Source organism: Marmota monax, unplaced genomic scaffold, assembly GCF_021218885.2.
Source record: "Marmota monax isolate L192 unplaced genomic scaffold, Marmota_monax_Labrador192_F-V1.1 WCK01_AAM20220418_F8-fsc00046, whole genome shotgun sequence".
In the NCBI taxonomy this organism is placed as follows: Eukaryota; Metazoa; Chordata; class Mammalia; order Rodentia; family Sciuridae; genus Marmota; species Marmota monax.
The window spans coordinates 9,665,764-9,679,440 of record NW_026692486.1 but is presented as its reverse complement, the minus strand read 5'-3'; the positions used below and the strand labels follow the sequence as shown (position 1 = coordinate 9,679,440).

Here is a 13,677-nt window from a genome sequence, read left to right as displayed (position 1 = left end):
CTAGATTACTGGTTGGTAACTATAAGCATGGCTGGAGGAGGTGGGTCACTGGGGGTGGGGTGGGGGTGTCCTAGAAGGGTTCATCTGCCCTGTGGCCCTTTCCTTTTGTTCTCTTTGCTTCCTGGCTCCCATGGGGGCTGGGGAGCATCTTTCCTCTGCTACCGTTCCTCTATGATTTTCTACCTTGGGCATAGAGCAACAGCATTGGCCAACTGCCGCAGTCTGGCTGGGCACAAAATCACAAGCCACTCAAGCAGGAACAAACTTTATTTCCAAAAACTCCCGCGAATGCCATGCACTCGGCCTTCTCCCAGGACACACTACCCCAACAGGAAATCCCTCCTCCGGAATTCCCTCCTACCGCACTTCCCCAACCAATGGGAACTCTCCGGGAGTCCCCCAGAGCTCCAAAGTAGCAGGCCAAGGCGGACAGCAGGGGTCTAATCTCCAATTGAATGCACATCTTAACATAATCATTATCATCTCAATGGCTTGCTGGCGGCACCTTTCAACCAAAAATGCCTACTTGGCTATGGCTCTCAGCAGCCAACCATGGACTGAGAACTCTGAATCCATGAGCCCCAGATGAACTTTTCTTCTGTCTCTTAGTTGCTCTTACTGATGTCATTATTCCAGGAGTGGGTTAGTTATTTCAAGAGTGGATTTGGTGTAAGTCCAGCCCTGTCTTCTTGCTCTCTGTCTCATGCTTGCTTGCTTGCCTTTATGCCATGTTATCAGGTAACACAGATGACAGACAGTACCATGCTCCTGGACTCCCCAACCTCCAGAATCGTGAGCCAAATAAACTTCTGTTGTTGGTAATTTCCCAAGTCTGTGGCAATCATTATAACAGCAGAAAATGGTCTAAGACAGCACATGAGTGTGTTCATGCACACAGTGAGCACACAACAGCAGCTAAAGCACTTTACCAGATCTGCTTGTAAATCATGCAAGAAGCACAGCACAGGAAGTAACCAACAGTATCTGGGCAGTCAGAACTAATGTTTTCAGGGTTGGGTTCTCTTCACCTAGTATCTCATTAAATTCTCACAAAAAATCCTGTCAGGTCACATCATCATGCTCATCTCACAATTAAAAAAACACGAAGGCACAGGCAAGTGAACTGATTTGCCCTGCTTCCTAAACCAGGATTTCAACTCAGGATCCACTTGATTTCAAGCCTGTGCTTTTTACTCTAACAGAAATGTTAAGGGGATTTCATCTCAAGGACAAAGTCTATTTGATTGCTAGAGGTTGTTTGGGCCCTGTGCTATAAGAGAGTCATGAGGAGTTAGTGACAGTGGCCATGGAGTAGGACAGGAAATGGTAGCTCTCTCAGGACTTTATTTTTCCTAAGCTGTGCCATGCTGTAGTTCCTTCCAAGTTCATCTCTAACCTCATCATGGTTTCAACCCACTCCTCCATTTCCCACTACTTCCTGTTCCCTCTCTCTGAGCTCAGAATGGTGTTTTTTAAATTTTATTTTATTTCATTAGTTTATTAGTTCGTTTTAGTTATACATGACAGCAGAATGTATTTTGACATACTTATACAAGTATGGAATATATCTTGTTCTAATTCAGTTCCTAGTACCTCTCCTTCTTCTTCTCTCTCCCCACCCCCTGCTTCTTTCCCTCTTTTGATTTTTCTGCCATCTACTATAGTTTTTTTCTTAGATTAATTTCTTGTGGAAGTAAATCATGGTAAGATTCACCAGTTATGTCAGATTTATTCCAACTATCTTTCCTTTTCCTATCCCTCTCCCTTCCCTTCATTCCTCTTTATCTAGTCTACAGAACTTCTATTCTTTGCCTCACCACCCAATTCTGGATTAGCTTCCACATATCAGAGAAAGAATCTGACCTTTGTTTTAGGGGATTGGTTTATTTCACTTAGCATGATATTCTCCAGATCCATCCATTTACTGGCAAATGTCATAAAGTCATTCTTTAAGGCTGAGTAATACTCCATTGTGTGTGTGTGTGTGCGTGAGTGTGTGTATCACATTTTCTTAATCCATTCATCTATTGAAGGGCACCTAGGTTGGTTCCATAGCTTAGCTATTGTTAATTGTGCTGCTATAAACATTGATGTGGCTGTGTCAATGCAGTATGCTTATTTTAAAGCCTTTGGATATAAACTAAGGAGTGGGATAGCTGGATCAAATGGTAGTTTCATTTCTAGTTTTTTTCTAGAAATGAAAATCTTCATGCTGCTTTCCAGAGTGGTTGCACTAGTTTGCAGTCCTACTGACAATCCATGAGTGTACCCTTTTCTGCACATCCTCGCCAATATTTATTGTTACTTGTATTCATGCTACTTGCCATTCGGAATGGCATTTTGTACCATCTGCATGTCCAGAATCTGGGTGAACTTTCCTGTGCAGTACCCCATGCTATAATCCTTTCAAAATTTTCAACCCCATCAAGGGTATTCCTTTTACATTCCCCAAGGTCCTGTTCTGTGCTAATGGCAGTTCATGTGATAAAATAACACATGCCTTCATTCAGTGTTAGCATTTCCAAGTGAAGTGCAACAGAGATGTTCCTAATCCAAAGGAATGACTGCACAAGGAGGCACTTGAACTCCTTGGGCAGGTGGGTAGGGATCTGTCATTCTTTAAGGCAAACAGCTGCTGCTCTGCCAATGCATGCAGCTGACCTCACACCTTTTCTTGGAAGCTAGAGAGCCCTTGGTAGAATAGTTAGTGAGATGCTGAGTATTGTTGGTCAATCCATACGATGCTTAAAGTAGAATCTGGAGGTGGAGATGGTGTTTTCTTATTTATACAGTTTATGGTTTCCAGCTGTTGTCTAGAATTAAACACTAGAATTAGATCTTAGCTGTGGTTTAGGCTGTCATGCCTCTGCTTTAACCTTTACCTCATAACCTCTTGGCATCAAGATTTTCAATTTTCCAAAGCTGGCCACAAATTTAAAACAAGTGTCTAAATCTGGTTGTTGGAATCAAAAGACCAACCCAACAGTCATAACAATGGTGTCAAATGAATTATTTGTGGAAAGTTTAACTGCTCATCATCTATCTCAATACTTTAGTGCTTTCTTGTATTCTGCAATAAAATAAGTCAGATTTACTAAAAGTATACATTTTCGTATTATGAAAATTTATTCTTTCAATTATTGAACTTCTAAAATGTTGTGATTGAATGTGAATTGAATGCACATCACATCTAGATGTGTTATTTTCATTTTTTAAATTTTTTTTTTGGTTGTAATGAACACAATATCTTTATTTATTTTTATGTAGTGCTGAGGATCGAACCCAGTGCCTCACACATGCTAGGTGAGTGCTCTACCACTGAGCCACAACCCCAGCTCTAGATGTACTATTTTTAAATTGAACAAATTTTTTAATGTCAAAGAGCATTTTCCCTTGAATATTCTGTTAATATGACTTCCACATTATGATGCTTCCAACCCCAAACAGCTATTTACTTTAAATTTTTACTTTTAAAGTTTCTTTTCAAATAAAAACAGCACTTCCCTAGGATGAGGTTCACAACCTGATTTTTATGTAGAGCTGTAATTTTCTATTTTAGTAAATCAGACAGCCCTGTGGCTTAGTAAGTTAGTATTATTGCTTGTGCATTGCTGTTTTTTCCTGGACCAAAAACAAAGAATAACAGAGTGAACAGATTTAAAATATATCTTCCTGTTTGATGAAATTAGTAGTCCATGTGCCAAAGTGAGACTATTTTGTGTGATTGTTTTTATCATTATGGATGTTTTGTGTGCCACTCACATGACAAGATTTTTTTTGTTGTTAATTACATGTGTGAATTTTTAAACAAATGAAAATATGGCTACAAGTGTAACTACATGGAAAAGAAAAGTATGAATCCTGAAGATCAGGTTACATGCAACTTAGAATCCCACTCTTGTGTATATCCTATCTGTCACCAAAACCCCAGGAATGCTGAACTGTCTTAAATGTATTCCAATGAGGCCACTTCTCCCAGCTAGAGTGCTCTTCTCTCTTACTATTTCCTACACTGTGGAGGGGAGGTGTTAGCCAGGGCATTATTTGAGATGTTTTGTAAACTTCCAAATTGGGGTGGGGGACATATAGATTATTTAAACTTCATTTTGATTTAGAAACTTAGAAAGATCTTTTATTTCACTTGTCACCAATATTTTCATTTATAATTGTACCTTTCAAAGAGTGAAATAGTTCTTAATTTGATGTTGCTGATTACTTAAATTGAAGTCATTAGAATGTCATCTCAGTACTGTAATTGAATATTCGAGTATATGATTCACTATACTTTAAAAATTAACATTGAACTCATGTTATTGATTTTTGAAAATAGCATTCCAACTAGTTTATTTGATTATTGGCAGAAAGCTCATTTGTAGTCTAATTGGACTATTAGTGAGTCTCTTACACAGGTACTGAAAGAACATAAACCACCATTAATATTAAAAGTAACTGTATCTGATCAATATAACTGACCTGTCACTTGGCAATGGAAGGAAGTGAGACTGCTTCATTATGAAGACATTCACTTTTAGTAGCTGGCACATGGAAGATGATTGCTTAGTAAATATTTATTAATGGAAGGACATATGGACTTAGTTGCCATCTATTGCTGGTGACTCCCAAGTCAACATTTGTGTTTAGAGCGCTGAGTTCTGACCCAGGATTCTGGCTGCTTCCTGCCCATGAAGGAACCACAGATACCCTTAAGTGCCTGATGCCTAAAGCTGAACCACTGTCACCTTCTGAATCTAGTCCTCCTCTGTCTCCTCCACTTGTTTTTCACAGCCAGATGCCATCCAGTCACCTTAGATTCTTTCCTCCCCCTCACTTCCTAGATCCAAGTACTCATCAAGTCTTCAGTGCCTTCCTGCTTACTCCCCCCTCAAACCCATCCACTTCTGTCCATCTCAGCCACTACCTCTTCAGATCCTCATTGGATCCCCTGGGGTTCTAGCCCTTCTTTAGATGTGTTTCCCTGCCTGGACCAGGGGTTCTCAAATTTTACCATGCTATAGCATTTCCCAGGGAGCTGGTTAAAACTGGAAATGCCCAGATCACACCTCCATCAGTTTCTCATTTGATTAGACTTAAGGGGGGGGGGGTCAGGAATCTGCATGATAAGCAGACATCTAGGTGATTCTAACACAGGTGGGAACAGGCATCTAGTTTCACATGCCTCCTGTCCACCCTGAGCATGTGAGTAAAACTTCACTTTAAAATAAAAGATTTATCCCACCTCTGATTAGAAATTTTCAAAGAACTATCATTCTATAGCAGTAGTTTTTAGACTATGATCAATGAGTTGTCAAGGTTCCTTAGAGGTACCTCAATATACATGTGTGTATGGGGGCAGCATTTGGAGTTAGAAGATGAGAGGGAATTTTGCCCTGCAGAGCATTAGCCATATCTCCTTCCCCAGCTCTTTCTTTAGTCAGAGAAACCTGGCTTTTGGGTGTAATGAGAGAGCTCCTTTGGGAAAAGTATTCCTCTACTTAAAACAAACAAACAGACAAAAAGTTTGTGATCTATAGAAGTAGATTTAAAACTTTTCTTTAAAGAAAAAAAGACTCATAGTAAGAAATAGTGTACATTCTGAATCACAGACTAACACACACATTTGTGTGTGTGATGGAAACAAATTTCTTGAAGTAAACTTACAGCACCCTGATGTTTTCTGTTCTATATTGTTTCTTAAAAAATTGCTGGTTGCAATCCACTAAATGGATTTCACAATGCACCAACTTGCTACTGAGTCTGAAAGACCTTTGATCTAACCTTTTTCATTTGGGTTTGCTTATGAATCATGGAACACAAATATTGTCCTAATCCTATCAAGGATAGTATATAAATCATACCACCTAGAAGCTTGGGAAAGAAGTTAATTCTTTATGTACAGTGGATGCCTGAAGGCATTTAGGCTTCGTTCCCTGGATCAACTCCTTTTTGAAAAAGGCTCTTAGTGTCTCATCTATACAATAAATCTTAATTTTTGCATCTTGCTCACAGCATTCTGAATTTGGCCTATGTTGACCTCTCAGACTTCATCTTACTTCCTCAATCACATACCTGGGTTAAAACCATCCTGAACTATTTGGAATTCCCCATATGCCTCATGCTGTTTCTCACCTCTGTGGTCATTTTTTTTTTTTTTTTTTTTTTTGGTACTGGGGATTGAATTCAGGGGCACTCAACCACTGAGCCACATCCCCAGCCCTGTTTTGTATTTTTTTTTTTTTTAATTTTAGAGACAGGGTCTCACTGAGTTGCTTAGCACCTCACTTTTTCTGAGGCTGACTTTGAACTTGTGATCCTCCTGTCTCAGCCTTTCAAGCCACTGGGATTACAGGTGTGCGCAATGGCTCCTGGCTCAAAAAACATTACTTTTTAATTTTAGTTTTCTTTCACTTTTAAAGAGAATTTGTTGGTTTATTTATATATTTATTTATTTTTGCTGTATGGGGTTGAACCCCAGCATTCTGCATGCGAGATAAGTGCTACACTAAGCTATATCCCCAGTCAAAAAGTTTATTTTTAGCTTTTTTTTTCTAGAATTTACTGAGGATTAGTAGGAGACTAAATGATCTGTATCTTCCAAGATTACTCCCTCTCTCTCACACACACACTCCCCTCCACTTTAAAGAATTAGGACAATTGCTCATTTGTGTATTTCTGACATCCTCTAAGAATTCTCCAAGATTACAGATCCCCAGAACCAAAACCATTCCTGACATTTTGTCTTTGAAAGATTTTGGGGTGAAGGCTCATATCTAACTACTGACATATGGAAGAAAGCTCTAAAGAATGAACTGTTAAGTTAACTGTGCCTACCTCCAGAGATGTATTTGAGCTGAAACCTTGGCCTCTGGGTACCAGAGTGTTTCCCCAGGTGACTGCCATGGAGTGTCACTCTCACCTCACGGCCATGTCTCTGAAGCATCTATTCCCTAGTTTAGCAGCCTGGTGTGTTGGGGCCATTCTGTCAAAGGAAACTTGTCTTTCATTGGTCTTCTGAAGCACTATGAAGACAAGATCAGCAGATTTTTATTCTCTTCTTACCCTGTATCCAGACTCTCTCCTCCCATCCTTTCCTTTCTCCTCTGCTTCCCTCCCCATTTCTTCTCCTTCTTTCCTTTTTCTGGCCAGATATTCTTTCTTTAGCATGTCAAAGCATAACTTAGTTATGATATATACAGCTTCATGGTCAGACGTGACATACCTCAAAAGGAACTTTAGATCCAGAAGTACCCCCGTCACTCACTTTACTAATAAGACAGTTTCTGGCCCACCACTGAGCATCCCAGATTAGGGACAGGAGTACAGCCTCTGGTGCAAATCCTGGGTGCAAATCCCGGCTCTGACACGTGACGCTGTGGAGTATGTCACCTAACGTCTCAGGGCTTTTGCTGCCTCGAGCATACTGGTGAGCACCATTTTCTATTACCTCGGATCCCCACAACCACCCCACATAGTTAAGTTTATCATCTTATTTTTTTTAAAGGAGAGAATGAAGACTCAGAAAAATGAAATATTTTGCCTATGTTGGGTGGCTCATAAAGTGAGCTCATGGCATTTCATTCTGTCCCTTAGAAGGAAAATAAAGGCAACAAGAAGAAACTGCCCAGGATTAATTCTATCCACTAAGAGTAACTATTTGTTGCTATGGTTTTATAGAATTATCTGCTTATTCTTTGTCCAGCATTTTAGCTCCCTGAGTACATGATCGTCACCTCCTTTGCTGTCTAGTAGAGCTCCTCACATGAATAAGCAAGTGTATTTGGAAATGACAAGGACACTGAAGAAAGTAACCACATCACACTACTGAGGTCAGGTCACATGAAGGCCAAGAGCATAGCCCTTGGCAAAAGATTCCCTGCATTCAAAATTAAGTGTCCCTTAAGAGCTATTAAAACAAAGGCAAGTTACATAATTTTCTTGGTGTCTCCATTTCCCAGAGATAATAATAATGCCGACCTCATATTATAGTCCTGAGTTAATCAAGGGAAGTCATTCACACCAGTGCTAGCTCACTGAGCACTGTACAAACTCTAGCTGCTACTTGGTTATGAGAACCAAGTGCAGAATATTGCATCCTTGACTCATATTTTAAAAGAAAATTTTCAGGAAACTTGCAAGTAAGGTAAAGTTGCTCCAATAGCTAGAGACTTGGGCTACAGGGTAAGAAGACAATAAGAATCTTCTGTTCTATTGTGGAGTCTCAAAAGCACTTTTCTACCCTCCCAGGAAAATTTTATTTCTGGCCAGATGATTAAGCAGATGACCTGTGGAGATGCAAAAAAAAAAAAAAAAATACAATGCTTACCAAGCATTGGCATGAATTTGTAAAGAATAGCATTTTTGAATGGGTGACTTAGTTAAAACCTTAGGAGATACACCATGGATGCGGTGTGTCCTATTTTCAAGAAAGCATTTAGAATGTCTGATTTAGAGAACAGCAGCATATAGGGTTGGGTGTGTGATCCTAGTGTTAGAGAGGCTTCCCCCCATGTCCCCCTGGAATTGAGTCTCAGTTTCCCCATCTGTCAAATGTGGATAATGATCGCATCAGCCTTCCAGCGTGGGTGGGTCAGAGAACTGCTGGAGATCATGTGAGTATAGGTTTTCCTAAGCAGGAGGTTGGTGTAAGCTCTGAACAATAACAAGACCTGGGTAAGCAGGTGAGATAGTAAAACCTATATGATTGATAATCAAGGAGGTTCCCAGCTATTTGTCTCTCACAAATCCAGGTCTCAAATGCTCAAATGAAAGCTGAAAGTTTGTTTTGCAGTTGACAAACCCTCGTGGTCCCTTGATGCCATAAACTGAAGGTTAGGAGAAAAGGATCCTGAATAAGTCTGAGTCCATATTGCTTCCTCTTCTCTCCCTCCAGGGGCATTCGTGGTGTGCTGGACCCCAGGTCTGGTGGTTCTGCTCCTGGACGGCCTGAGCTGCACGCAGTGTGGCGTGCAGCATGTGAAACGCTGGTTCCTGCTACTGGCGCTGCTCAACTCCGTCATGAACCCCATCATCTACTCCTACAAAGATGAGGACATGTACAGCACCATGAAGAAGATGATCTGCTGTTTTTCTCAGGAGAACAACCCAGAGAGGCGTCCCTCCCGCATCCCCTCCACAGTCCTCAGCAGGAGCGACACAGGCAGCCAGTATACGGAAGATAGTATTAGCCAAAGCACAGTCTGCAACAAAAACAGCTCCTAAGCTGTGGACACTTCTCCTTCATTCCAGGCCTCCCCTGGGGAAAGAGCTGTTAAGAATGGTTACATGTCTCTAACAAAGCCCATGCACAGTGTTATTTGAGGTCTGAATTAATCACTGGTAAATTAATATATATATATATATATATATATACACATATATATATACATATATATATATATGTATATATATATATATATATATATATATATACATATATTGTTTTTCATAGTTTAAAAGCATGGGCAGGGACGAGAAGACACAATGCATTTGGTGAAAATGCACAGAAAGAGAGAAGACAGCACAGTGTCTTCCTACTTGTCCTTCGAACTGCTCAGAGCATCTAGCTAGCTGGCTGAGCATTCTGGGCTTTGCCGCCACCTTGTAGCCATTCTCCCTGGGTTTTTAAAAGATGTTGTTAAAGGGCTTAAGCTGAAATAAATAATAAACGATGTTACTTGAGCCATCTTATTTAGCTGCTAGAAAAACCTACGTAGTTCTTTCTGCATGCATTTAAAATTTTCAGAAATGCTTCAGCAATTTGTATTTTTTTTTCTCTCCTCAAAGAAACCAGGCCAGTAGCTAGATGTTCAATAGGAATCTAAGAATAACAAATCAGTGAGAGCTCCAGGATAAACGTGACTTTGAACCAAAAGAACGTTCTGAGGAAACCATTTACTTAAAAATAGCAACAAAAAGGCAAGTGGGGAAGGCTTCAGTGTGGTCCTCTGCATGGGCATGCCTACAGAAGCACATCTGCTTATCATGAACTCTGTGTCTGAAGACTTCAACGACAATGGTGGTAGAGGAAAGTCACTGGCCACCTAGACTTTTCAGTCCAGGACAGTAGCTATAGAATTAACCTATTATGCTCTTAAAAAAAAAAGAGAGAGAGAGAGAGAGAAAGAAAGAAAGAAGTGTTCATTTAAAAGCAGATTTTTTAAGAACAACATAGTAAAAGGTATATCAACAAGTAGGCAGAATCCCTTCCATATAGGATCAAATACAAGCATGACTAGAGTCCTGATTTTCAGTTACCTCCACGTCGCTGTTGGCTTGTTAGATTTAGTGTGTGGAATAATTTCATATTTCATATTTTGCTCAAAGTTATCAACCTACTTCAGTACTTGTCCAACTTATGAACTGAATTTTGATCTGGGTTCTATTTTGAATTTTTCTTCTTCAAAGACTTACATGGGCAACACGAAAAAGCAAACCAGTAAAAAAAAAAAAAAAAAAAAGGAAAATGATATGATATATAATATATAGGCTACTGACCAAAGTTTTCTGTGTAAGGTATTTAGAACATATTCTGATTTAAAATAAGAATAACTTTAAAGTAGATATTATAGTATTTATGTAGTTTGCAAAAGAAGTTTACATTTTTTTTGCTATTGTGATGTAACATTTATGTGCAAGAACTACTTGTAATAATAGAATTTGAGAAGTAATGCTTTTAGATATAAAATAGAGAGTATTATGATTTGCAGGTGTAGATTTCATGAGCTCTGTGTTGTAAGAAGCTTATATCAAAGACACCTATAAAAATAAAATTTTAAAAAGATCTGTTCTCTCTTGTTGAGGTGCATTACTGCTATGCATTTTTTTTCTAAATAAAGATAAAGTTTGTGGTAACTATGGCACACATTTCTATTGCAAAAGAAAAATCAAATTTGCCATGAAGTACATACTCTGGATGTTTTATGTAAGCATTTTGAATCTACAGCTGGCCAAAGGGTGGAGAATTGAAATTGAATTCCAGTCCCCAAATAGCTACTAAGGGATCTTTAAAGGTTTTATTTTGAGGAAAGAACCATTTTTACTACCCTGCAGCCGACTGTCATATTCGGAATGGTGTCTGGAGGGGATCCAAAATGTGGAAATACAGGGTAGATATATATAGTTTTTGTTTTTATGCACACACATATCTCAGTGATGGTACAAGAGTAGAAAAATCATGTATATTTGGAAATGACAAGTGCCAGGGGTCACAGAACTCATCGAGACCTCTCAGCAAACCTGGCCTTAATAGGAAAGAAAAATTTTTTAAATAATATTCCTCTGCAAATTCTAAGATCCCAAGCTTGTCTGCAAGTCATTAAGATAGTAATACTGAAAATGTCACCCAGAATTTATCAGATCAGCCCTTGACTTTAAGCATAGGTTACTCCCTAACCAAACAAGATTTCATATTCTTAAATTTGCAGTACTCTCCAAGGTGTTCTGATCAATCTATATTGGTAAGAGAACTTAGTTATTTATTAAGACTGCCTGCTTGAAAAGAAGTAATTTTAAAAAAAAATAAACTGTTAAAATTTCTTGGCAATTTTTTTTTTTAATTGAGTATTATATTTGGGACAAGTTTGTGATAATCCAATTACAAGTAATACAAAACCATAAAGTAAATGTAAGGTTTCAACAAGGTTCTAGTTACCCTCATAGTCAGCACTTTGATAATTTTTACAAATACTAAAATTTGCCAGGATTGGTGGTGCACATCTGTAATCCCAGCTATTTGGGAGGCTGAGGCAGGAGGACTGCAAGTTTAAAGACAGCCTCAGCAACTTAGCTAGACCCTAACTTAGGGAGACCCTATCTCAAAATAAAAAAATAAAAAGGGCTGGGGATGTGGCTCTGTGGTAGAGCACCCCCGGGTTCAATCCCTAGTGCTAGAAAAAAATTTTGAAATATATCAAATTTGAGGCCAGCTTCCCTGGAAATTTGAGCATATGCAGAGTTGATGTCCTGGGACCAAGGAGTTGGCTGCAACAGCATCAGGTGGTGCTGAGGGTGTGGCTCTATTCCCCTGTGGATATTGCCCCACAAGGCCACAGTATTTGTTGTGTTCCTTAGGTTAAAAGCATTTTGTGCTTAGTAGCTCATTAATCCTCTAACTTGGGGAGGGGAGGCAATACGATTGCTTGACCCTCTGTTTTAACTGGTTGAACAGGTACAGTGAAGGTAAGCTTTGTGACTTAGTGACAAATTCAAAACCTATTAGAGCCTGGACCAAACCTACCCACAGCATTATTCTACATGATGCTGCATTTCCCTGTGTACTAGAAAAAATTAATAACACACAAAAACAGATCTAACTTCTGGAAAGCTTACCATAGACTTACATCCCCTTTGTGGATCACTAAATGTCATGTTCAATTGGAAAACCCCTGGGCTTCTAATTTTACACATTGTCTTTCAGGCATAGAGTTGGAATTAGAATCACTGAAAGACCTCAAAAATTTTTAAAGTAAAGGAAGCTGCACTTTGTGTAAGGAATGCTGTCCTGAATACATTGCATAATTTCAAATACTCATAACTTAAGACCAGTTTTCACAGAAAAAAATATTAAGTGGGATGCTGTTGTGGTTTTTTGGCCCTACTGCTATATTTCACCTTTACATCATTTTCTCCAGTGCTTTTTAGAGTGTGCTGTCTTCTAAATTAACAGATGGTATACCATTGTTGCAGTGGTTAGGAGTTCAAGTGTTTTATCATTGGTAAGTTCTATGCTAAAAGTTTTTAGTGCAGGCAATGGCATCATGGTCACTGACTCACATTGGAAGTTGCAGTGCCCATCAATTGGAGTGTGGGTCACTCTATATTGTGTGATGCACCACCTCTGCATGATGATCCATGAATCCAATTTGCATTTCACTTGGTTAGCCAATTCGGAATTTGCAATTCTCGGCAGCTTTTTAGAGACGTGCAGTTTTTGCAGTAAAACTTTGTTTTTGTAAAGTTTTTTTTTCCTGTTTCAGCAATCTCAAATTGTATAATTCAAATTTCCATAAAATGTATCTGTACTGTATGTTAGTGAGATTAGAGCCTGTAGATTGTATGTTAATTAAAAGGTATGCTTTTTATTAAAAGCTGAGAGGGGCTGCCGACCATAAACTTGTGTTACATCTTTGTACATATTTAAAAAATAGTATCCCTTCCTCAAGGGACTTCTGCATGTTTTGAAAAGTTAATACACTAATTATGTTTGAACTTTACTGCTATCTGGTCAAAAAAACTGTGCTAATGTATATGCTTGTCTGCAGCATAACTGACATGTATAAAGTTGTGCAGTTCACCACTCCCACAAATGCACATGACAACCATGTTTTAGAAAGCACTGAATTGAAATTCACATAACTGCATTCTGATTTCTGTTCTGCTCCAAATTGTCTATGAACTCTAAATGTGATTGCTGACATCCTAAATGAGAGGCTAAAATTAAATGATCTGTAAGAATCTTTGCACCTTCAAAATTCTGATTCTATGCATCATCTCTCAGATGTGAATCCTGTGAAGAGCCTGAAGGCTTTGGATTCTTTAGATTTAACTCCTTGAATGAGGATTTCAAAGAAACAAAGTTCAGCTTTTATTTATTACAGTGGTTCTCAAGTTTTAGTGTACACAAGAATCACGGAGATAATCTAAAATCTGTTTTAAACAGGTGTAAAAGGTTTAACCATAAAT

At 38.9% G+C, this 13,677-nt stretch overlaps 1 protein-coding gene across 3 annotated transcripts in view; it reads left to right on the top strand.

The window, feature by feature from the left end:
- Lpar3 (lysophosphatidic acid receptor 3) overlaps positions 1 to 13,026 on the top strand; it is a 100,287-nt gene extending 87,261 nt beyond the window's left edge. For 2 of the 3 annotated variants that reach the window (XM_058579007.1, XM_058579008.1), the window contains one exon: positions 8,888 to 13,026. In XM_058579007.1, the coding sequence (XP_058434990.1) occupies positions 8,888 to 9,216 (329 nt within the window). In that variant the 3' untranslated portion in view covers positions 9,217 to 13,026. The remainder of the gene's footprint in view (positions 1 to 8,887) is intronic. The other variant, XM_046443143.2, reaches the window with a different exon arrangement.
- The last annotated feature ends 651 nt before the right edge of the window (positions 13,027 to 13,677 follow it).